This window comes from Aotus nancymaae, unplaced genomic scaffold (genome assembly GCF_030222135.1).
Source record: "Aotus nancymaae isolate 86718 unplaced genomic scaffold, 86718_ANA_hifiasm-v0.15.2.pri h1tg000049l, whole genome shotgun sequence".
Taxonomy (NCBI): Eukaryota; Metazoa; Chordata; class Mammalia; order Primates; family Aotidae; genus Aotus; species Aotus nancymaae.
The window spans coordinates 1,752,488-1,778,303 of record NW_026988463.1 but is presented as its reverse complement, the minus strand read 5'-3'; the positions used below and the strand labels follow the sequence as shown (position 1 = coordinate 1,778,303).

At 52.8% G+C, this 25,816-nt stretch overlaps 1 protein-coding gene across 10 annotated transcripts in view; it reads right to left on the bottom strand.

Annotated features, from left to right (window-relative positions):
* MAPK8IP3 (mitogen-activated protein kinase 8 interacting protein 3) overlaps positions 1-25,816 on the bottom strand; it is a 63,170-nt gene extending 37,354 nt beyond the window's left edge. For 9 of the 10 annotated variants that reach the window (XM_064362295.1, XM_064362298.1, XM_064362299.1 and 6 more), the window contains exons 1-4: positions 25,354-25,690; positions 7,820-7,940; positions 3,886-3,956; positions 3,482-3,582 (exon numbers count right to left, since the gene is read on the bottom strand). In XM_064362295.1, coding sequence (XP_064218365.1) covers positions 3,482-3,582; positions 3,886-3,956; positions 7,820-7,940; positions 25,354-25,671 — 611 coding nt within the window. In that variant the 5' untranslated portion in view covers positions 25,672-25,690. Of the gene's footprint in view, positions 1-3,481; positions 3,583-3,885; positions 3,957-7,819; positions 7,941-25,353 lie in introns of all 10 variants that reach the window. The other variant, XM_012441918.2, reaches the window with a different exon arrangement.

Here is a 25,816-nt window from a genome sequence, read left to right as displayed (position 1 = left end):
GCCTGTCCCAGCGCCTCTGGCCCCACAGAGGAAGCACTCAGGATGGGGGACGACCGTGCCTTCCTCCTTCAGTCGGCTCCTCCCTTCAGAGGCAGGAGGCTGTGGCTGCTGTCAGCGTCTGTGGGCAGGTGGCAGACGGCAAGTGAGCCCCACCCACTCCTTTCAGCCAGGTCTCTGCCTGGGGAAGGGGGACACACAAGCCCGGGGCGGCTGCGACGCCACCACTGCAACAGCAGGCGTGACTGATTCCGTGGGCTGCAGCACGGGCAGGGAGACGGGGCCGCCAGCTCCAGTGCCTTCTTCTGGTGGGGCCAGCATCTTCTCACATGCTGTGGACGTCTGGCGTGGAGGCCCAGCGGCCAGAGCCACGAGGCTGCTCAGACCCCACTGCAGGGTGCCTTCTGGCCGGATCTGATCAAGACAACCAAGCCTTTGGCATAAATCTGGACAAGAGACTCCTCCCTCTCCTGCAGAGGTGCGGGGGTCCTGTTTCATAAATGGAGGGCTCCTGGGGGCCGTGGTGGGGGATGGGGAAGGCCCCTAACACACAGCCACCGCTGCTGGCGTGCTCCCGCGGCCGGTGCCAAAGGCCTCGTGTGCCTAGAGAACAGCTGGGGCCAGGTCAGGCAGAAGGGGCTGGTGTGGCAGCACTGACAGGAGAGAGACCCAGATCCATCCCTTACAAAAGCATGGAGGGGCTTCTTCCAGTGGCACAGTCTGCTTCCTCAAGGGAAGCGCGGCAGCCCGGACAGCCTTCGGGAGCTGCAGTGGAGCGAGGTTCCGTGAGGACGAAGCATGCTGCCGTGAGCCTTCCCGCTGAACTCTCAGCGCCAGGAGGAGCTGAGGGACAGGCGACGCTCACAGCCCAGACTCCACTCAGGGCTCTGGGCCCCATGGGGACCACCTTCTACCTCACACCGTGAGAGAAACATCCACGACAAAGGACTCCTTGCCCCGCAGTCATGCGCCTCTTCCAGGTAGGCCTGACCTGGCCCACGATGATGGTAGCTTCAGGTGGCTCTGGAGCAGGGGCAGTCTCTGCTCTTGGCTGAGTTCACGTGGCCCTGAGGATCTCAGGACGTCTTGGGTGTTGTCTGTGGGCCTGGCATTAGGACCACTGTGACTCGGAACCTGGACTCTCAGTGGGCATCCCTGAGTTTACATGTCACAACTCCGGGATCCAGGATGAGCTGGGCACATCCTTCCTGGGCTCCTCCTGCCCAGGTACCCTCCAGCATGGCCTTTGAGGTGCTCCTCTCTGAGGCTGCACTGGCAGGGAGGCAGCTGAAGGTTCTGGAATGCTGTAGCTCCCGGGGGATGGCCAAATTGCCCGCCTCTGCCCCCAGCTCCCCACAAAAACAATACGAAGATCCCGGGTCCAGGTTTGATTTTCATTCTAGTTACCTGGGAATCCTCTTTCAACTCCCGAAAGCCAGAAGTGAGTCCCAGCGTGAGTGCCATGAGGTGGGAGCTGTGAATGAGAATCTCATTCTGGATCGGATGGGAACACTGGCAAGGCTTTCACAGCTTGCCAAGCTGGCATCCACACTGCCTGGTGTAATTCTCACGGTGCTCTGGGTGGGTGGACGGCCTGCCGCCCTTTCTCAGGGCAAGTGCTTATCACAGGACAGCTGAGGCTGAGAGCAGTGAGACTGCCCGAGGACACGCTGTGCGCTCCACAGCACCGCCCTGGTCAGCTGAGCCTTCATGCATGCTGTGCGTTTCCTCTCACGTCAGGAGACTAGGAAGCAGAGTCTAATAGTTTCTCCTGCTCATCCAGAACGTGACCCATGAAACCCAGGGCAGGATGTTCCTGACCCTTCTCATTTGCAGGTGTAACTCCCAGAACAGACAGGCATGAAGTGGCTCCAGTAGCTGGCCAGGCCTCGATGGGGCGTGGGGATGGGGCGTGGGGGAAGCTTTCACTGGCACAGCCCTGGCTACAGGAGGCTCAGGGGCAGAAACAGGATTCCCCACCTCCAGCTGCCCCAGTTCTGTGGGACCAGGGCTTCCCACTTCAGGTCCCTCCTCCTTGCTGCTGGAGACTCAAAACCAGAGTGCCAACCTCCCCAGCCCAGGCTGCGTCTCCAGTCCCCCAGGGCCGGTCCCCTGATGAGATCTTTGATGCTGTGCTCCCTGGGGCCTGTAGCCCGGCTTTCTCCGACTCAAAGGGCACAGAAAACGGAGAGGAACCCAACCTGGGCAAGCTCCCCCTTGCTCTCCGAGGAAAACCAGCACAGAGCCCTGGAAGCCCAAGGGCACCCCCACCCCGTGGAGGGAGTGAGACTCAGTGCAGGGCTGGCCAAGGCTCCGGGCCTCCTCCACACAGGCAGTTATTTGAGGTAGTGTGTCCCAACCGCTGCCCCTGGGGAAATATGTGCATGTGCAGGTACACGTGTAAGACACAAATTTACATCCTGAAAGCTATTCATCCTGGTCAGTTCTATTTCCTTTATTTTACCAAAGTGAGAAGGAGGTTGGAAATACAGGGTGACTGGCACAGACCACCCTCCTAACAGGTGCCACAGCTGGGCTTGGAGCCCCCTGGAACTGGCTCCAGAACTGGCTCATGCGTGACAGTGCCTGGACCTCCTGTGTCCTCCCCGGGCATCTGGGCAGGAGCTGAACAAGAGGCAGAGCATTGCCTTGTCCCACCTCTGTGCAGCGCCTGCACAGGGACTCCCATTTCTCCCTGCTGTGTGCCTGTCTGCAAAGGATGTGAAACTGCTCTGAGTACTGATTTTCTTTGTTTCTTTTTTGAGACACGGCCTCACTCTGTCACCCAGAGTGGAGTGTGATGGCACGATCTGGCTCGCTGCTACCTCTGCCTCCCGGGTTCAGGTGATCCTCCTGCCTCAGCCTCCAGAGTAGCTGGAACTACAAGCAGTTATTTGAGGCAGGATGACCTAGAAGTGCTACCCCATGCTTCGCTATTTTTTAAACAATTTTTTGTTTGTAGAGTCAGAGACAGAGTATTGCTATGTTGCCCAAGCTGAGCTCAAACTGCCGGGCTCAAGTAATCCTCCCGCCTCGGCCTCCCAAAATTTTAGGATTACAAGCGTTAAGTCACCGTGCCCAGCTGAGGTCACAAATATATTTTAGCAAGCAGACAAATTTGCAAATACAGAATCTGTGGATAGTAAGGGTTAAATGTGTGCAAGCTTCCCTGGGCCTCCCTGACTGAACTGTGGACCAAGCAGAAGGGACACAGAGGCTCAACACGTCCCTCACCAGAGCAGCCCCTCCACATCCCTGCTCGGCCATGCTCCAACCAGCTCCCTCCTCCTGGGTCTCCAGAGCACCCCCTATGGTCCTGAGCTCAGAGAACGGGCCACAACAAGCGCAATGAGCCCAGCCTGCACCCCGCGTACCTCTGCCCTGTGCCCCCCGACACCGTGGCCCCTGCTCCTCCGCCCTGCACCCCCTGTTCCTCTGTCCAGCGCCCCGTGCCCCCCACCACGTTCCTCTGCACCCCGCATACCTCCGCCCGGGCAGGCTGCTCTCAGTCTGGCTGTTTCCTCCGACTCCCCCGACCTGCTGCATCTTAGACCTCTCGATGTGCTCCACATAGGTCTGTATCATCTGCAAGGAAAGAAACGCCTGCATGTGTGCTGCCGCCCGCGGCTCTCTCCCTCCCCTCCCTAACCTGTGAGGCTTTTCTGGCTGCCGCGTATTGGCAGAAATCAAGACAAAGTCCTGGAGGGGAATCTAACCAGCCTGGGGCCGACAGCCTTCAAGCCTGGCAGCAAATGCCAGAAAAGGGACCCACTAGGGAAGAAAATCACGGTCCACACCAGTCGCAGGCATCAGGCCACGGCTCTCTCCCGAACCCTCGCGTCCGCGCTTGCCTCTGGGCTAGAGGTCAGTGTCTGCCAGGGTGCCCACCTCTGTGTGCCGCTGGTGGAGGGCGTTGTACTCCTTCTTCATCTCCGACTCCCGCTCCTCCAACCGGGAAACTAGAAAACACAATCCCCGTCTGAACTGCACAGGCCGCTTCTCCATGGCCTCAACTTCTCTGGGTTGTAACCGCAGAGGGAGAGGGTTCCAGGACAAGCTGGAGCTCTAGGGCCTGGGGCCACCAGAGGCAGCCCCACAAGTGCAAGACTGTCTGAGGGCTGTGCGTGCTGCGCCGCTGGACTCAGCTCTGCTGGGAATTAAAGATGGAGGTGGGGAAACCCGCAGGCGCTCTCTGCGCTAAAGTCGGCCAGGAGCTTCTGAGATGCAGGCAAAACCCAGGCACGCCAAGCACAGGCAACAGGTGCACAAGAAGCTCGTGGGAGGAGACGAGATTCAAAGTAAGTAACCTCCACGACAGGTCAAAGGGATGTGCCTGGCAGAACAAGCAGCAGGGTCCCTCACACATGCCAAGGGCTGGGGAGACCAATCATGACCATGCCCCTTCTGGGTGGACAGTCATGCCTCCCTTAAACGGGAGGCCCCTGGTGACACCGAGACAGTCCCCTGTGGCCCCAGACATGCTCTGCCCAAGGGACACAGAAGCAGCATGATGGGCGGATGGCAGCGGCAGTCCGGGAACCCCACTCCGTGTCCTGCTGATGGAGCAAGCGTGCCACTGGCCCGATGCCCACCTCCATGGCTTTATCCTGCAGCCCACCAAGCGGGAGGGCTGACACAGCGTGGCGAGGTGAGAGACAACCCCCGGGAGCGTGTGGCCGGGACTCAGCTGCCTCGGTGCTCCACCAGCTTGTGCTTTGTCCTTGGCGTGGGGCCCTCCCCTCCTCCCTGGCTTTCTGGTGTCTGTTTGGAAATGACTTACAGATTCTGTGGCTCAGTATCTCACCCTGGCCTACATCATCCTGCACTGTGCCCTTGGGAGTAGCTGGCCTGGCACATCCTTGGAGGCCTTGTCTGCCTAGGCTGTGTGCCTGCATCTCTACCACGCACCCAGGGAGGCTGCCCTGCCAGCGTGGGGATCCCACCCCGAGGAGTAGCACTGGCATCAGAGCAAAGCCATCAGTCCGGTCTTCCCTAAGGAGCTTGAGGTGCTTACACACATCACACCTAACATGCGTGACTTATAGACATCGACATGCATGACTCAGACACAGCACCCGACATGTATGACTTACAGATGCTGCACCTGACACACATGTACAGACACTGCATGCAACACAGGACAGACACAACACCCAACACACACGACTCACAGACGCTACACGCAGCACACGCAACTCACAGACACAACACCCAACACATGTGACTCACAGATGCTGCACGCGGCACACGTGACTCACAGATGCTGGACGTGGCACATGCGACTCACAGATGCTGCACACAGCAAGCGACTCACAGATGCTGCACGCGGCACACGTGACTCACAGACACAACACCCAACACACGTGACTCACAGATGCTGCACGCGGCACACGTGACTCACAGATGCTGCACAGGGTACATGCGACTCACAGACGCTGCATGCGGCACACGTGACTCACAGACACTGCACGCGGCACATGCGACTCACAGACGTTGCACGCGGCACATGCGACTCACAGACGCTGCACGCAGCACACGCAACTCACAGACACAACACCCAACACATGTGACTCACAGATGCTGCACGCGGCACACGTGACTCACAGATGCTGCACAGGGTACATGCGACTCACAGACGCTGCATGCGGCACACGCGATTCACAGACGCTGCACGCGGCACACGTGACTCACAGACGCTGCACGCGGCACACATGACTCACAGACGCTGCACACGGCACACGCGACTCACAGACGTTGCACGTGGCACACACGACTCACAGACGCTGCACGCGGCACCGACTCACAGATGCTGCACGTGGTACACGTGACTCAGATGCTACATGCAGCACACGTGACTCACAGATACTGCACGCGGTACACGCGACTCACAGATGCTGCATGCGGCACACGCGATTCACAGACGCTGCACGCGGCACACGTGACTCACAGACGCTGCACGCGGCACACGTGACTCACAGACGCTGCACGCGGCACCGACTCACAGATGCTGCTCGTGGTACACGTGACTCAGATGCTACATGCAACGCACGTGACTCACAGACGCTGCACACAGCACCAACTCACAGATGCTGCATGTGGCACACTCGACTTACAGATGCTGCATATGGCACATGAGTTATACACTGCACGTGACACACATGTAACTGGCTGCTAGAGGAGGGAGCAGACCAGCCATCCCAGGTGTGTGCTGACCCCAGCAATGGCTGTGGGCCCAGGAGGGGATGCCTCTCTGTGTGTGGTCAGAGCCCCACAGCTGCTTTGTGAGCTCCCGCTGGGGCAGAGTACAGCCACTACCCAGAGGGAGCCCAGGGCCTGCCCTCTGCATTCATCTGGCCCCCACTCCTGGTGCTGACCCAGTGAACAGCCTCAGCCTGTAATGTGATTTTCTTTTTTGTGTGACAGGGTCTCACTCTTGTCACCCAGGCTGGGGTACAGTGATACGATCAAGGCTTACTGCAGCCTCTACCTCCCAAGTAAGTGGGCCCACAAGTCTGTGAGCCACCATGCCTGGCTAATTTTTGTATTTTTTTGTAGAGATGGGGTTTCACCATGTTGCCCAGTCTTGTCTTGAAATCTGGACTCAAGTGATCTGCCCACCTTGGCCTCCCAGAGTGTGGAATGACAGGTGTGAGCCAGTGTTCCCAGCCCCGCCTATAATTTGAGGTTATGTTTTTCTCCTTCTAAGAAGAGAGCTGATAACACTTCACACATGAAACGTACTGAAAGCCGAGGGACCAGGAGAGACTCTGTAATTACGGAGAGGGGTTACCTAGGGACGCTCAGCACAGGCCTTAGGTTTGCTTTGCGATGTGAGTGACAGCATGTTTACATGTGTGCTGAAGCTGCCACCGCGGTCACCCTCCAGGCTCCAGATTCGTCAGCAGGTCATCGTCAGCACAGTGGCCTTTAGGCCTTGGTTTGGGATAGGAGTAGCTCTAACATATCAAAACAGTTTCTTTCCCCAATGTGATCTTAGCTTTTCAGAGCTGAAGGAACCTGCTATTGAGGTAACTAGGGAAAACAGCAAGATCGGTTTCAATCACTAAGATATCTAATTATAGAAAACTGAAATTACACAGGAAATCAGAATTTCTTCTTTTACTTTTTTTTCTTTTTTTTTTCAGAGGTGGAGTCTCTCTGTGCCCACACCACAGCCTCAACCTCAGCCTCCCGAGTAGCTGGGACCACAGGTGTGCCCCATCATGCCTGGCCTGTAACATTGACAGCAGAGTTTAAGCATAGACTTTTAAAGCTAAGTAAACCAATTGTTCTTATAATAATAATAGTAATAATCATAATAATTCTAAACCCCTTTCGCCACTTTTCCTTGCAGCGTACAGACACCCTGATTAGCTGTGAGCCCCACCTAGGTGCTGTCACTCTAGTGGGGCTCCACTCGCGGGCCCGCCCTCCTGCCTGAGAAGCAGCCATCACTCCTCAGCAGTGTGAAAAGGCGAGGACCCCAGGGGCTGCAGGAACATTGTTCCAAAGGTGCAGGAAGGACCTTCAGGACCACAGACTTGTGATCTGGGGGTCAGAATTCACTCTGAAGCACAAGTGCTATGGGACCACAGGGGCCTTATTTACTTATTTACACACACAATTTGGGGCCCTTACAGAACTAGGCAGTAGCGCAAAGAGCTGGAATACATGGCTGAGGGACTGTGGTGAAGACATAATAAGGCTCCCACTGGCTTCCTCTCGTCCCCTGGTGTGGAAGGCGCTCCATGTCCGCCCCAGCCAGAGCCACCCGGGGCAGCGCCCATCATGAGCGCCTCTGGCTCTCCCGCCGGCCACTTACTCTGATCTGCATAGTTCTTGGCCTTCAGCTCCAGCTGGCGTGTCTGGAACTCATAGTGTTCCACCTGGATCTGCAGCTCTTTCTTCTCTTGTTCCAGGGCATCTTCAAACTCAATGAACTTCTGTGCATGGAAGGAGAGAAAGAGTAGGCGTCGTAAGTGAGTGTGGAGCAGCCAGCCGCCTTTCACCTGAAGGCCTTTCACTTTGTGCCAAGGCCACAAGCTGGCCAGCGGCAAGGCTGGAATGGGGGCTTCCCGCCACGTGGCTGTGGCCAGCAGCCTCCTCAGGCGCACTGTGGAGTCATGGGAGCAGGGCGGGAGAGCCCACCATGGCCGCAGGACTTCCCACCCTCCTCTCCTGCTCACGGCACTTTCAACCCCGGGACAGGCCAGCACTCTCTGTGTCCTGGGAGGATCTGGTGTGAGGGGAGCCTCTTGTTTCCAGTTAGGGCCGCCTTCATGGCTATGAGACCCGGGCCGCCACATGAGGCCCTGAACCCAGAGGGCTCCATGCTTGGACTGGCTGCTGCCATCCTGAAATATTTGCTAATTTTTGAACACAGAGCCCTGTGTTTCCATTTTTGCACTGGGATCCACGGACTTGCAGCCAGTCCCGTTTGCAATAGAGTCAGTCGCTTGACTCCTCTCAACCCCATGACTCAGAACAAGGTGGAGCCTACTTTTCTGCATCTCAGCTGCAGCCCAGCTCGGGACACCATCGTTACTGGGATAACAAACAACACTTGCTCCTAGTCCTTAAATAAGGCAGCGGGTTTGCTCTAGGTTTGGCATCTTAACCTTATGTGGTAAGTTTCAGAGCAAAATTATTATCAAACCAGGTGAAAAGAAAACAACTTGCAAAATAAAAGCAGCTCTTGAAAGGTCTGAGGAGCAGAGGGGCCAGTGAGGCGCCAGGTGTGGCCAGGCATGGATGCCATAAGTGTAATTCCTACAGCAGCCCAGAGAGGGATCTGTTAACACCTCATTTTTACAGAGTAGAAAAAGGGAATATTATCAAAAAATTTCATTAGGGCCAGGCGTAGTGGCTCACGTCAGTAATCCCAGCACTTTGGGAGACCGAGGCGGCCAAATCACAAGGTCAAGAGTTCAACACTAGCCTGGCCAACATGGTAAAACCCTGTTGCTACTAAAAATACAAAAATTAGTCAAGTATGGTGGTATGTGCCTGTAATCCCAGCTACTCAGGAGGCTAAGGCAGGAGAATTGCTTGAACCTGGGAGGCAAAGGTTGCAGTGAGCCGACATTGCATCACTGCACTCAAGCCTGGGTTACAGAGTATGACTCTATTTTGAAAAAATAAAAAAAGAAAGAAATTTCAATGGAAAAAGTGTAAGGTGTATATATCAGCTGAGCTTTTTTTTTTTTTTTTTTTAGACAGAGTCTCTCTTTGTCACTCAAGCTGGACTGCAGTGGTGCAATCACAACTCACTGCAGCCTCAAGCACCTGGGCTCAAATGATCCTCCTGCCTCCACCACCTCCTAAGTAGCTGAGACCACAGGCATGTGTCACCACGTGTGGTGAATTTTTTTTTTCTTTTTTGAGATGGAGTCTTGCTCTGTCGCCAGGCTGGAGTGTAGTGGCACAATCTCGGCTCACTGCAACCTTCACCTCCCGGGTTTAAATGATTCTCCTGCCTCAGCCTCCCGAGTAGCTGGGATTACAGGCATGCACCACCACACCTGGCTAATTTTTGTATTTTTAGTAGAGACGAGGTTTCACCATGTTGGTCAGGCTGGTCTCAAACTCCTGACCTTGTGATCCACCCGCCTAGGCCTCCCAAAGTGCTGGGATTACGGGTATGAGCCACTACGCCTGGCCCACCTGGCTAATTTTAAAAAATTTTTCATAGAGACCAGGCATGGTGGCTCACATCTGCAATCCCAGCACTTTGGGAGGCTAAGGCAGGCAGATCACCTGAGGTCAGGAGTTTGAGACCAGCCTGGCCAATCTGATGAAACACTGTCTCTACTAAAAATACAAAAATTAGCTGGGTATGGTGGCACACACCTGTAATCCCAGCTACTCGGGAATGGCAGGAGAATCGCTTTGTCCTGGGAGGTGGAGACTGCAGTGAGCCGAGATCATGCCACTGCACTCCAGCCTGGGAGACAGAACAAGACTCCATCTTTTTGTGGTTCCCAGGCTGGTCTCATACTCCTGGGCTCAAGCGATCCTCCCACCTCAGCCTCCCAAAATGCTGGGATTATAGGCCTGAGTGACCGCACACGGCCTCGGCTGGGTTCTGAAGACAAGAGTTTCTTGGAAGATGGGAATATAAACTTGACAGTGGATTTCATGTTTTGGGATCTGGAAGATTAATGGGTGGTGGCCACAGCTGTGTTTCCTATAATAACTCTACCCAGTCTCCCACCCGGATACCAGGCCCCTTGACGCTTCTTCATACAGCAGCAGCTTCTAAAAAGGTCTTTGTGTTGAAACCACTGGGGCTCTGCCCAAGAGATGACTCATTCTGTGCAGTTACTGAGAGGGCAGAAAACCCCAGAGGAGGGGCTAGAGGGGCAGGCAGGGAACAGGGGGCAGCAGGAAGAGTCTGTGTTACCGGCATCACACACAACTTAAGGAAAATGACAAAAAATACTCCACAGCTGAGAAAATACATGACTTTTTTTGTGCAGCTGTATACTGCAACTTCCGTTTTCTGGTTTCAAGCAATTCTCCTGCCTCAGCCTCCCAAGTAGCTGGGACTACAAGCAGTTACCACTATGCCCGGCTAATTTTTTTGTATTTTTAGTAGAGATGGGGTTTCACCATGTTGGTCAGGATGGTCTCGATCTCTTTTTATTTTTATTTATTTTTATTTATTTATTTTTTTTGAGACAGAGTTTCACTCTTGTTACCCAGGCTGGAGTGCAATGGCGCGATCTCTGCTCACCGCAACCTCCGCCTCCTGGGTTCAGGCAATTCTCCTGCCTCAGCCTCCTGAGTAGCTGGGATTACAGGCATGCGCCACCATGCCCAGCTAATTTTTTGTATTAGTAGAGACGGGGTTTCACCATGTTGACCAGGATGGTCTCGATCTCTTGACCTCGTGATCCACGCGCCTCGGCCTCCCAAAGTGCTGGGATTACAGGCGTGAGCCACTGGGTCTCGATCTTTTGACCTGTGATCCGCCCACCTCGGCCTTCCAAAGTGCTGGGATTAAAGGCGTGAGACACTGCGCCCAGCCAAATAAGTGGTTTTGAATTAACTTTGACTACAACTTGCATTTGAAGAACAAACAAATGCTATTAATTGACAAGAATTTTTAACAAAAAGATGTGTAGGCCAGGAGTGGTGCCTTACGCCTTTAAATCCCGGCCTTTGGGAGGCCAAGGTGAGTGGATCTATAGACCCCAGGAGTTCAAGGCAAAATCCCATCTCTACAAAAAAATAAAAAAATTAGCTGGCTGCAATGGTACGCGCCTGTAGTCCCAGCTACCTGGGAAGCTGTGGCGGGTAGATCACCTTAGCCCAGGAGGTCAAGGCTGCAGTGAGCCCTGATGGCTGGTGCCACTGTACTCCTGGATGACAGAGTGAGATCCTGTCTCAAATTAAAAAAAAAAGGTTTTGTAGAGATTGGTTCTCACTATACTGCCCAGGCTGGTCTCGGACTCCTGGGTTCAAGCAATCCTCCTGCCTTGGCCTCCCAAAGTGCTGGGATTATAGGCACAAGCCAAGGATATTTTGTTTTGTTTTGTTTTGTGACAAAGTTTCGCTCTTGTTGCCCAGGCTGGAGTGCAATGGCGTGAACGCAGCTCACTGCAACTTCCGTCCCCTGGTTCAAGCAATTCTCCTGCCTCAGCCTCCCAAGTAGCTGGGATTACAGGCACATGCAACCACGCCCAGCTAATTTTTTATTTTTATTTTTAGTAGAGACGTGGTTTCATCATGTTGACCAGGTTGGCCTCGAACTCCTGACCTCAGGGGATCCACCCATCTCTGGCTCCTAAAGTGCTGGGATTACAGGTGTGAGCCACCGTGCCCGGCCTGGATATTTTTAAAAGTAGGTACTATTTTATTTCCTGCTATATGAAAAATGAATTATACTAACAATATATGCTTTTGTAGGAAAATCAGTGTTAGGTAAAAATAGAAAACGTTAAACTATGAGGCTCTACTGAATCAGTTAAAACTGTGTGACGTGCTTCTCGATTTGTCTGTGTGTGTGTGTGTGCATAAGGCAGACGTGAGATCATCTTGTACACAGTGTTTTGTAACCTGATTTATTCACTGATTTATATTGAAATGCCTTTCACACCAACAGGAGTATTCTACCACTTCCATTTTTGGCAGGTGGGTGTTCTCCTGGGAGTGTGTGGGTAGAGCACAGTTTGCTCAATCCATTGTCTCTTTATGGACTTTCAGGTCGCTTTAAAATGTTTGCTATTATAAAAAAGCTGGCTGGGCACAGTGGCTCACGCCTGTTAATACCAGCACCTTGGGAGGCGGAGGCACATGGCTTACCTGAGTTCAGGAATTTAAGACCAGCCTGGCCAACATGGTGAAACCCCATCTCTACTAAAAATACAAATAATTAGCTGGGCATGGGAGTGGGCGCCTGTAATTCCAGCTACTCGGGAGGCTGAGGCAGGAGAATTCCTTGAACTCAGGTTGCAATGAGCAAGATCCCGCCATTGCACGCCAGCCTGGGCGACAAGGGCGAGACTTCATCTCAAAAGAAAAAACAACTGTGTGCACATATGTCTTTGTATATCTGCCTGCTGGCGTCCTGCTCTCCGAGGCTGTGATCATGAATTGCTAATTGACTCTTCAGAGGGTGTCCCAACTTACACTTCTCCCCAAAAAGTGGGACAGTGTCCTTTTGTAGAACTCTCCACATTTCTTTCTTTTATACTTTTTTTTTAATGAGTTTTTTTCCCTTTCCTTTATTTTTCAATATTTTTGGGACAGGGTCTCACTCTGTCACCCAGGCTGGAGTGCAGTGGCACAATCAAGGCTCACTGCAGCCTTGAGCTCCTGGGCTCAAGCAATCCTCCCATCTCAGTCTCCTGAGCAGCTGAGACTACAGGTGTGTGCCACTACAATGGGCTAATTTGTGTGAGTGTGTGGGGGGGTTTGTAGAGATGGGGTCTCCCTATGTTGCCCAGACTGGTCTCAAACTCCTGGACTCAAGCAATCCTGTCCCTCAGCCTCCCAGAGCGTTGGGATGATGGGCATGAGCCACTGTGCCTGGCTCTTTCGGGCTGTTTCTGAGCCAGCACCACAGGTTTTTAAACTGGTATTGTGGTGGTACTGTATCTTCTAGTATCTAATATCTGCTCTTCCTCTTACATCTTCCTTTTCAACATTTTCTTGATTATTCCTAATTTCTCCTTCTAGATTAATTTGATAATCATTTTGAATCACCTACATACATATTTATTTTTTCGATTATGCATCTCACCTGTGAGAAAGCACCAGGTGTCTGTCCCTTAGGAAGGGGCCATTTATTTTTTCTTTTTAAAGATGGGGTCTCAGGCTGGGCATAGTGGCCCACACCTGTAATCCCAGCACTCTGGGTCGCTAAGGCAGGAGTGTCACTTGAGGTCAAGAGTTCGAACCCAGTCTGGGCAATATAACAAGACCTTACCTCTACAAAAAATAATCAGCTGGGTGTAGTGTTGTGTGCCCATAGTCCCAGCTACTTGGGAGGTTGAGGCAGGAGGATTGCTTGAGATGGGGTCTTGCTCTGTCATCCATACTGGAGTACAGTAGCATGACCAAGGCTTACTGCAGCCTTGACCTCCTGGGATCGAGCAGTCCTCCTGCCACAGCCTCCCAAACACAGGGACTACAGGCGTGAGCCACCTCGCCCAGCCCCTAATGTTGAGTCCTTGTTTTCAGTGAGAAGATGCTCAGGGCCAGACTTGGGGTGAGAGAAAACTCATCTTGAGAAAGTGAAGAGTCCTCTGATGGGACTTCTGGGGCTGGATGCTGGAAAATTCTTTTTTTTTTTTTTGGAGATGGCTCTGTTGCCCAGGCTGGTGTGCAGTGGTGCGATCTCGGCTCACTGCAACCTCAGCGCCCACCATCATACCTGACTAATTTTTGTATTTTTATTAGAAATGGGGCTTTGCCATGTTGGCCACACTGTTCTTGAACTCCTGACCTCAAGGGATCCGCCTGCCTCAGCCTCCTAAAGTGCTAATATTACAGGCGTGAGCCACTGTGCCCAGCCCAGAAAATATTTTTATTTAAAGATCATATGCCAGGTGCAGGGGCTCACGCCTATAATCCTAGGACTTTGGGAGGCCGAGGCGGGCAGATCACCTGAGGTCAGGAGTTTAAGACCAGCCTGGCCAATGTGGTGAAACCCCATCTCTACTAAAAATACAAAATTAGCTGGGCATGGTGACACATGCCTGTAATCCCAGCTACTGGGGAGGCTGAGGCAGGAGAATTGCTTGAACCTGGGAGGCAGAGGTTGCAGTGAGCCAAGGTTATGCCATTGCACTCCAGCCCAGGTGACAAGAGTGAAACTTTGTCGCAAAAAAAAAATATTTACTTTTGATTTAAGAGAACTAAGAATTTTCAGTGGTGGGGACTTGGGAAATAAAGATGAATTTAAGTCTATAAAGTACCATTACAAAATATAAACAAAGTTGAGAAAAACAACATTTTAACTATGAGCACTTTTGTTGAATGAGCCTGCATGGTATTAGATTGTAAAAAATAAAAAAAAAAACTCCCCGAAATATAGCACGGTAGTATCTTGGACCCAAGGATCTAATGAAGGCGTGACTACAGCAAAGTGAAAGGTTTCTGTACACGCACTCATTATCCGTGCTGCAGGGAAGTGTGTGTGTGACATGATCACCTGAGTCTAAAGAAATGCCGTGTGGCATCCCGGATACGTGAAGCCACCTGTGGCTCACCTTTGAGCATCCCAAGGAGCAATGACTCGAGATTACGAAATGAAGGGAAACACGGCATCGTCCCTCAGTCGAGACACGAGACATCACTCACGTCTAGGTACCGATATGCCAGAGGATTCCCTTTTTAGACATGTTTTTAAGGCCTACTTCCCCATCCCTCCCACGACCAAAGGGCTCTGCTTGAAAATTAAATTCAATTTTTGTTTTCAGAATTTGCTTTTTGGTGAATGTCTTTCATCACCAAGGCTGGAGTGCAGTGGCACGATCTTGGCTCACTGCAAGCTCCGTCTCCCAGATTCAAGTGATTCTTCTGCCTCAGCCTCCCAGCCTCCTGAGTAGCTGGGGTTACAGGCACCCACCACCACACCTGGCTAATTTTTGTATTTTTAGTAGAGATGGGGTTTCACCATGTTTTCCAGACCGGTCTCGAACTCCTGACCTCAGGTGATCCGCCTGCCTCGGCCTCCCAAAGTGCTGGGATTACAGGCGTGAGCCACCATGCCTGGCCTTTTCAGTGAATCTCAAGATACGTATTGAAATAACCTGAAAGCATAGGCTCTTCCAAAATCTAGTAATCCAAGTCAGTTTTTTAAGTATTCTATGGAATGAGATCATCCTTTTAAACATAAACAAAGTTAAGCATGACTGACTTTTCCTGTCCAATATAAAATCAAGACGACACATCAGAAGTCAGTATCCCAGACTCAGAATATAAGCACAATGGCCAGGCAAGTTATTTCACAAGGCGATCAACAGGCTTCTGGCAGGTTTCACAACCCATGGACACTTTCCTGGAGAGTAAAGCAACACATTAAATCGAAACCTTGGCTGGGCACAGTGTCTCACTGCCTGCAATCCCAGCACTTTGGGAGGCCGAGGCAGGAAAATCGCTTGAACCTGGGAGGTGGAGGTTGCAGTGAGCGGAGGTCGTGCCACTGTCCTCCAGCCTGGGCAAAAGAGCGAGTCTCCATCTCAAAAAAAACAACAAAAGAAGAAAAAAACCCAAATCTCCCCTCTCATAACGTCCTTTAGGCCAGGCTCACTGGCAAGAAACAATTCAGCTCCGGCTAGCTGGTTAGAAATGAATGTTGACACGAATCAAAGATCTTGTTCTTCTGCAATACTAATCAATTCCTTTCCTTCCCTGGGAATGAGGGGGTGGGGTGGCATGAATTTCTAAAAGAGAAATATTCAGTTTTGGTTTTTTAAGCAGGCAGAGAGGCAAACAGTTGGGTGCTGGGCACATGCCCAGAGGATGCCATTCATGGCTAATTCCCAGGTACGGGCAGGGATTTTGCATGGCAATGGTTACCCAGGACTGGCAGAGGGCAGTCAGAGCTGTCTTTCCATTTCCCACAAGTGCCTGGCCACCTAGATCTGAAACGCAGAGAGAGGACGTGCGGCGGGTGGCCCTGGAGTTACAAAGCTGCCCCTGAACCGGTCGAAGAGGACATCTCTCCATTCAAGTATTACGTGTGGGGCTGAGAGATCTGCCCACAAGCTCGGGAATACAGGAACCAGGTTGAAGAGCAAGGCTTCCTCACATTTACGTGACAGGGACTGCTGGGTTCAGCGTCCACATTAAACAAATCCCAACTGGTTGAATACATACTGATTTTCATGAATGGCAAGACATATGGGAAATATACATATATATTTTGTAAAAATTGTAAAAAAAAAAAAATATATATATATATATTTCCCATCTGTCTTACCATTACGTATACATTTGTACTGGGAAATATATACATATAAATTTATATGGCTGGTGCCAGAGGAAGAAAAATGAGGGTAAAATTAGAACCCCAAGTTAAATGTCCCATCCCATGAAAAATCTCCCTGGGAGGCCAGGTGCTGTGGCTCACGCCTGTAATCCCAGCAGCTGGGGAGGCTGAGGCGGGTGGATCATGAGATCAAGAGATTGAGACCATCCTGGCCAACAGGGTGAAACCCTGTCTCTACTAAAAATACAAAAATTAGCTGGGCGTGGTGGTGCACGCCCATAGTCTCAGCTACTTGGGAGGCTGAGGCAGGAGCATCGTTTGAACCCGGAGGCAGAGGGTGCAGTGAGCCAAGATCGTGCCACTGTACTCAAGCCTGGCAACAGAGCGAGACTCTGTCTCAAAAAAAAAAAAAGAAAAAAAAAAGAAAATCTCCCTGGGAAAAGTTATTATCGAGTAAACTTTTATTCTCTGGCACATTCTGAGGCGTTTACATTGGCTTCTGAAACTTCCTAATTGGCCCTAGCCTCCAACTCCCTCTGGTTCCACTGAATAAGGGACCTGCTAACCGTGCCTCAGTTCACTCTTCTCAGTAGACCAAGGGTCCCTGCTCTCAAAACATGAGCGCTCTAAACTGGGGCAGGTGCATAGAGACACGTGTACAAGGGCCCACTGGGACTGTGAGTTTATCTGGGAATTCATTTCCTGGGAAGAAGGAAAGGTGATAGGAAGGCTGGCTGGGGAAAGGCTGGGGAACCTGGGGAGGAAGGGGCACCCAGAGGCTTCAACAAAAGGCAAGCTTTGAATCTGTGGTTGTTGAAAACAAGAATCAAGATGTCCGAATCCCTGTCCTGGAAACCCCACAACACAGAGGTGTAGCATTGAGGAAAAGGTCCTATCTCGTTTGATGTGGCATGCCCCCAATCTCTTGCTGTAACAGTGGCTGAAAAAAAAAAAATCGTAACTGCTTAATGACGTTGCGGGCTCTAAGGGTCTCTGCAAAGACTCGTCCCCCTCATAAGTGACTTGTAGCCTCTGGGTTTCACCGCCAGCCTGCCTGGAGCCGTGCCTGGCCCAAAGCCCTGCCACCGGTAAGCTGGCTGACAAACCACTCGGGCGTGAAGGTTATGTAAAAGCAAGCCACCCAGCTCCCCCACAGGCAGGCGGATGGACAAACACACTGCTGGGACCCCGCTTAGCCACAGAGGAACAACACACACAGCCTGGTGAGTCCCTGAAACCGAATCGCTGTGCGAGATGTCAGAGGAAACAGCGTAGGCACTGTGGGACGCCATTATGCAAAGCTCGAGAAGATGCAAGTCAACCTACAGTGACAGAAGGCAGATCAGTGGTTACCTGGGGACAGGTGGGGCAAGGAGAGGTGGGGGAGGTCACATAGGGCTCAGGGAAGTAACTCTGGGGTCTTGGGTTTACACTACCAGGATTGCAGGGATGGCGTCCAGTATTTATACGTATTTCAAAACTCATCAGATTATACTCTTTAAGTACGTACAGTTCAGTATATGTCAACGATACTACAATAACATTGTTACCCATGGACAGAAAAGCAGCAGCCCAGGCGAAGGAGTCAGCCCTGGGCCCTGAACACAGGGAATTCTGAGGGGCCAGCGGTCTCCCACTGCTGAACACAGGGAATTCTGGGAATTCTGAGGGGCCAGCGGTCTCCCACTGGGCTCTTCTTGGCCTTTCTCAGCCCTTCTCTGTGGTCTCCTAAGTCGCTGGCACCTACCTTCCCAGCTCACAGAATTTTCCCGTGTGGTCTCCTGTATCTGAAACCCACTGCCACGGGATCGCCCCTCTGTTCATGAAACAGGAAACAAACCTGCACTTTAAGTGTCTTCCTTTCCCGCATACAACTGAGTAACTCACCATCTGCCTCTATGTGCAGGCAGCTAGACGGTCTGTAGCTGCACTGTCCAGTATGGAAGCCCTGGCCACATGTGGCTATTTTGACTTTAGATTAATTAAAACATAGCCGGACGTGGTGGCAAGCGCCTGTCGTCCTAGCTACTGGGGAGGCTGAGGTGGGAGGACTGCTTGAGTCCCGGAGTCTGAGACCAGTCTGGGCAACACACTTCATCACTAAAAAAGGCAAATACAACTAAAAACCCAGTTCTTCAGTTCCATGACTCACACCTGCAGTGCTCAATGGCCCTATGTGGCCAGCGGCTACTGAACTGGACAGCACCAAATATAGCATTTCCATCATCCCAGAATGTTCTGTCAGACAGAAAGGCTGCTCCAAAGACAGTCCTTGACCTTCAGGAACTGCACAGTTTGGTGAGATGTGTGCAGAGGCAGAGGAAAGCTGGCTTCCCCTTCTCGTCCACACACACAGATGGCCAGCCTCTCTGGGTGTACCGAGAAGGAGAAACAACAGGCTCAGGCTGAATGAACCAGAGGGTGCCGGCCCCTTGTTAGCAGGAAGCAGCTTAACTTGGGGAAGCCGGGAAAGAGGCCGGCTGGGTGGGGCCCAGCTCCCCGGGCGGAGGCAGGCAGGGTGATGGGGGCTTCTCTGCAGGTGCACTGGGGAGGCAGACACTAGTGAATCAGGCAGGGAGGGAACTGGCCTGGTAAATCCTGAGGGTGGGATGGGGGCAAGGGGTTTAGGTGGCAGGAGCTACAGGCCTGCAGGGTGGGGCCGGCCAGAAGACTAGAGGCAGATGAGACTGGTCAGGGCGTCCCAGTGGGGGCCATCTGGGGGAGAGAGCCTCACTCTGTCCACCCAGTGTCCTGGCTCACCTTGTCACTCAGATCCCCTCATGTTATCGCTGTCTGAGGTGTCCAGTCTGCCCCAGAACAACCAGCTAATACCCCTAACTGGAATTCAGCCTGGCACTCAGAGACCAGATGTGCTTTGTGAGGGTTCTCTGGGCTGGAGAAGTGGCGGGGAGACCCTGGGATGGTGGTGACTGGAAGCAGAGAGCAGCAAAGGAGATGAAAAGTGGGGACGTTAAAGAACTCCTGGGGCAAAAAGAACACCAGGACCTAGTGGCCGCTGGATACTCGGGTGACGAGGGGAGCTCGGGATCCCAACTTTCTTTTTCTCTTTTTTTTTTTTTTGAAATGGAGTCTTGGTCTGTCACCAGGCTGGAGTGCAGTGGCACAATCTTGGCTCACTGCAACCTCCGCCTCCTGGGTTCAAGCGATTCTCTGCCTCAGCCTCCCGAGTAGCTGGGACCACAGGCGCGTGCCACCACGCCTGGCTAATTTTTTCGTATTTTTAGGAGAGACAGGGTTCCACCATGTTGGCCAGGATGGTCTCGATCTTTTGACCTCATGATCCGCCTGCCTCGGCCTCCCAAAGTGCTGGGATTACAGGCGTGAGCCACTGCGCCCGGCCCTCTTTTTTATTTTTTGAGACGGCGTCTCCTTCTATTGCCCTGGCTGGAGTGCAGTGGTGCAATCTCGGCTCACTGCAACCTCTGCCTGCTGGCTTTTCAAGTGGCTGATGCTGATTCTCCTGGCTAGCTTTTGTATTTTTAGTAGAGATGGGGTTTCACCATATTGGCCAGGCTAGTCTTGAACTCCTGACCTCATGATACGCCTGCCTCAGCCTCCCAAAGTGCTGAGATTACAGGAGTGAGCCACTGCACCTGGTCTTGGGACCCCAACCTTCAAAGAGCAAAGGAAAACATGTCGGGAGAGCCAGCACCCCGGCAGCGCCTGGCTACCTTCTGCAGTGATTTTCATGCACTAGCAGCTCATCCTTCCACCCTGATAATAAATGGGAACCTGGGGAAAGGGACCTATCCAAAAATCTTGTCCCCCTCACCCAACAGCCATCTTGCACAGGATAAGGATCTAACAGGCTCCCTTCTGCATGCCATGGATCTTCTTGCTGAGGCCTGGGGACGTGTCCCGTGTCTGGTCCCCAGAGCCCATGAGCCAGACTGAGGCACAGCTGCAAAGTGACTGACCTGTGCTGTCGTAATGGTCAAAGTCACAAAGAGCGGAGAATGACGGGCACCCCAGAACATAGGAGACGGGGACGCAGACACCCCTGAGACCCTCATATAGCCAGAGAGAACAGTGTGGGAAGATGCCTGCCCTTGGGAAGCTGGGGGCGAGGAGTGTTAATTCTGCAACCTTTCTTAGATTATTTCAAAACGGTTTTTAAAAACTTAAAAATGAAACAAACAGATACTACATTTCATCTGGAAATCTTAATCCTGGAAGAACTGAATTCTCTCAGCTCTCAACCCTGTGTGACTGCTGCCAGTGTGGCCTGGGGGCTCCCGCAGCCAAGCAGCAGAAGGGCAGGCTGCGCCCAGTGGCTTCCAGGCCACCTCGGCCGCTGCCCTGTGCTCCTTCTGGCTGGCAAGCACCTCCTTCTCCACAGCTCCTACTGTTTATCTATCTGCTCTACTTTTTAGGGAGAATGCTGTACTCCTGGTGACCGGTGCAGCTGCAGCAGGCTGGCTTTCAGCGGCACCTGGGACAGGAAGCCCCGGCCGCCCCAGCTTGACAGCTTCATTAAAAAAACTTGTTGAAAAACTGTTCTTAACATCATAACATGGCAGGGGAAGAAACCACACACCCTAGCCAAGCAGTGGTGAATTTACTATTTGTCATATGAAAAACAAAAATAAAAATTATTCGTTCAGTATCTTAATTCATATATGGAAAAAACTTCCTGCAGATCATTGGGGCAGAGGAAAAAAAAGAAAAAATGGCAAACCAACTATCTCTGTGGAGCAGGATTATGGTGTTTGTGTTCTCCAGCTTAATCCTATCCACGTGTTCTATGAAATGGACGACATTTATTTATTTATATTTTATTTTCACATATTTATTTATTTTGAACAGTGTCTCACTCTGTCGCCCTGGCTGGAGTGCAATGGCGCCATCTTGGCTCACTGCAACTTTCACCTCCCAGGTTTAAGCCTCAGCCTCCCGAGTAGCTGAGACTATAGGTGCCTGCCACCACACCTGGCCATTTTTTTTTTTTTTTTTTTATTCTTAGTAGACGTAGGGTTTTGCCACATTGGCCAAGCTGGTCTCAAACTCCTGACCTGAGATGAGGAGGTCAGGAGATCAACGTCAAATGTCAGGAGGCCAAAGTGGGAGGACTGCTTGAGTCTAGGAGTTTGAGATCAGCCTGGGCAACGTGGGGAGACTTCATCTCCCACCTGCTCAGGCTTCCAGAGTGCTGGGATTACAGACGTGAGCCACTGCGCCTGGCCAGTAACTTTTATTTAACTGGGAAGAAATAAGTTCGAATAAAACTGTCTTCCTCGGCCAAGCGTGGTGGCTCATGCCTGTAATCTCAGCACTTTGGGAGGCCGAGCTGGGCAGATCACAACAAGGTCAGGAAATCAAAACCATCCTGGCTAACACAGTTAAACCCTGTCCCTACTAAAAATACGTAAAAATTAGCTGGGCATGTTGGTACAAGCCTGTAGTCCCAGCTACTTGGGAGGCTGAGGCAGGAGAATCACTTGAATCCAGGAGTCGGAAGTTGCAGTGAGCCGAGATCGCGCCACTGCACTCCAGCCTGGGTAACAGAGCGAGACTCCATCTCAAAAAACAAAACAAAAACAAAAACCTGTCTTCCCTTGCACCCTTTCCTTACACAGCATCAAATGCTGAATGATCAGCGAACGTCGCAGTCTCGTGGTGTTGACAGAACACGCGCTCCAGCTGCCTGCCATGAGCCTGGGCTGTTACCGCAGTTTCTTTAGGGTTAAGAACATTTTAAGGCACACAATGACTACTAACACTCACATGTCACCTCTCATATTTTAAGGCAAGAAAATACCTTATTTTTCCTCTTACAAGCTAAGCAGTTGGTCACTACAGGGAGAAGGGCTCTTTGCTGCCTGGGTAAGCATGGCAGACGTGGCGGCTCTCCAGGGCCCTCCTCTGGGACTGCACGGGACGGTGCATGTGGACGCAGCATCTGCTCCTCGCCAGCCCCCACCCCGCTCAGATCTGTTTCCAACCTTCTTTTCCACTGAGAAAGAACTTGAGGGATTTAAAAAACTTTGTATCAGATCCTGCACAACCAGAAACTGCACTGTCTGGCAGGTGGCAGGTGGGTGGCAATGTCCAGTGCCTGCCATCCCAGGCGGTCCTAAGAATCCATCAAGGGCTCTGCCCTGACCCTGCTCAATCTGCTTGCCCACAACTCTCCTGGCAACCAACAACCAGTGATGGTGCTTGGCTCCTAAAATAAAACTGACTTGCGACGTCTGCGGCCCGTGCAGCCCAGCGAGGGGAAGAGGATGGGCCCAGGGTGTGTGGCTCCCGAGGGCCGGGCTGGCACTTGGGCTGGCGACTGTGGACGCCACAGCTTGGGTCACTGTCTCAGGACCCCACCCTCTCTAGCTCCTATCACTCCCATACACGCAGCTGCCTGGTATCAGAACACACTGGGCATCACTGTGGTTATTAGTGGTAAGAAGAAGGGAACAGGGATGTCTGCTCTGCTCAGGCTTTTTCCAAACCCTGCAGATTCTGTCTGCTCAGAGGCTGCAGTGGCTCAGGTTACCCATCTCTGACTAAGCCTTCTAGAGCAGAGTGGCTGGGGATGGAGCTTCGGCTGACAGCTCACCCAGGAGTGCCTCTGCAATAAGACAAGCCTGCAGCCTGTGACGTCCTGCTCTCCTCTCATCAGACACACATCTAACTGATCAGCAGTCCCTGCCTAGAAAAGAAGCCGACCCACAGGGCACAATGGTCTCTCCACAAAGCTGGAAGTGAACGTCTGCTTGATTCAGAAGAGGAGTAAGCATGCCAAATGTTGACAGCATCGAGCCCTTTTCCTTAGTTGTAAAGCCCTGAGGTCTTTCCAAGGGCGCACTATTAGTGTTTAATCACAGCCTCCATGCTGGCCAAGCATTGGTGGGCTTCGAGGCTCGGTTCCCAAAGCTCTCTGTGCAGCTTCTCTAAAGAGCTGAGGCAATGGTGGGTCTCGGCCTAAAGTCGATAGCTTTGCAAACCACACACACACCCACCAGCTCAGTCCAGCGCAAGCCCTGGGGGAGGGCAGAGGCACTCACTGCAGCTTTCATGTGAGCTGCACAGAGCCGGGCAGCATCTATCCCATGCAGAGCTCATTTTTAAGCCGCAACGTTAGAATTCCTACCCTTAACATTGTCCATCTTGATTTCCTCCTTTTAGTTCCTTCTCAACCACTACAATGACCACATAGGTCCAAGGTAAAAGAAGAGAAACCCACCGGAAATCTAGGTCAGGCCACTGAGAGTGGAGGAGAAGTGGAGGGTGGTGCCCAGCACAAGGAGGCAGCCACAGCTCCACAGCCGAGCGAGGGGAGCCCCGGCGCTCCAGGCTTCTGGGGAGTAGTCCTCCAGCGCCCGCAGCTGCCCAACATGGAAGCAATCACCCAGGCCTGCATCGGGTTCCCCCTGTATCCCGGCTGGGCACTTCTGGGGTGGGTGACCTTGGTTCCGCTCCTCCACTTCTCGGGGCCAGTTTCCTTCCTAGTAAAATGCCTACTGTCACCCTGAGCTCCAAAATCCATGAACTCTTGCATTCCCTTAGTTGAGAGCTTTAACTCAGTTTGGTGAAACCGGGGCATTCCAGTCAACACATAACTGCCTCTCAACAGCACAAAACCCAAACGCAACAGAAACCACAGCAAGGAGCAATGATACAACACACTGTTTTTTCTTATAAACATGCTTTAAACCAAACTAGGGCATAACTCACCTTGGTTTCAGAAAAAGCCAAAATGCTGAAAAACTCTTTTATTTTCATATTAAAGTCAAGAACATGTGAAGCCGAATTAATTGAAAAGGAATTCAAAGTCATTTCCTAAGATACCTCCTATTCCTAAGTCCAACAGCATCACCTAACTCCTAGAATGGGAAAACGCCTGTGCTTAGAGACCGCCTAGCGCAATTCACTCCTTTGATGGAAAATCAAAACCCAGGCAGGCGACGGGCCAAGGTCACAGGGGCAAACCAGGGATGGGAACCAGCGCTCCCTGAACCTGCTTCCGACAAAGGGCGAGGCTCTGGGCGCACACGCAGGCAGGCCCAGCTCAGTATATCTGATGGTGAATGAATGAAGCTAAGTGGTGCTCCCTACAGGGCACGGCTCTTCCAACTGCTTCACAAATCAGCGATTTCCAGGTTATGGAGACATCCTAGAACAGAATTAAACGCTTCGACCTCCGACTTTTAACTCCTCAGAAGCCACAGTGCAGATTCTCAGCGCTGGCTACATCAGTTAACAATCTCGCCAGGCAAGGAACCAAGGGGCAAAGAGAGCACCTCTAGAAAGCGAGTGTTCGGCCTGCTGACAGAGGAGCAGCTCGTCTGCGGCCTTGTTCTGTGTTTACATCAACCAGTCAATTCACCCATGTCAGACCTTCAAAATACGGGATCAGGGACAAGGGAAAGCTCTCCGACACCATCAATAGACGGCTGCGGCACCCTAAGAACACCAAAGATTCCTTTTCGAGATGGGTTTAGAATGGCAGCTAACAGAGGTAGTAGCACTTGGGGTCTGGAAAACGGTTTTGACTAAACACAGGCACCAAAGCAAAGGGAACCGGCATGCAGAGGTGGGTGGGGAGAGGACAGTGAGGCCTGGCTTTGAGGCTGAGCTCCCCGGGGATGAGGCCAGGCACAGCGGGTTTGGGGTTGAGGGTTCAGGGCTGGGGCCCGGAGGAGGGGTCCCCGGCGTCGGGGTGGGGTTCCTGGGCGGGCGTGGGGGGGTGCTCTAGGAAGGTGTCTCGCGGCGGGCAGAGGGGGTGCGGGAGTCCCGGTGCGGGGTGCAGGAGGTCCAGGCGGGTCTCGGGGTGGGCGCTGAGGGGTCCGGGAGTCCTGGGGCGGGGTCGAGGGTCCTGGGTGCTGGGGCGGGGTCCGGGGCCCGGGGCTGGCTGGGGGTCTGGGACGGGGGTGAGGCGGGTCCCGCGGCCCACGCACCTCCTCCGCCTGCCTGCGCAGCGCCTTCTCGCGCTCGTACTGGGTGAGCAGCTGCTCGTTGTCCTCGCGCAGCAGCTCCAGCTCCACCTCGTGCTCCTGGTTCTCGCTGAGCACCGAGTCTAGGTTCTCCAGCACGTTCACCACCAGCGGCATGAGCTCCTTGACCACCTCCTCGTCGTAGCAGTGGATGAGGCGCTCGAACTCGCGGTAGATGGAGCCCGCCAGGCCCGACACCCGCTCCGACATCACCGAGCCGGAGCAGTAGTCGTCCTGGTACACCACCACGCCGCCGCCCTCGTCCATCTGGATCTCCATCATCGCGGCCACCGCCGCCGCCAGCGCGGCTAGCTATCCGGCCGGCTCGCCCGGCCCGCCCCGGCTGCCTCAGGTCCCGCAGGCCGCGGCCCGTCGCCTCCTGCAGCTGCTGTCGCCTCAGGGCTCCGCCGCCGCCGCTGCCGAGGCT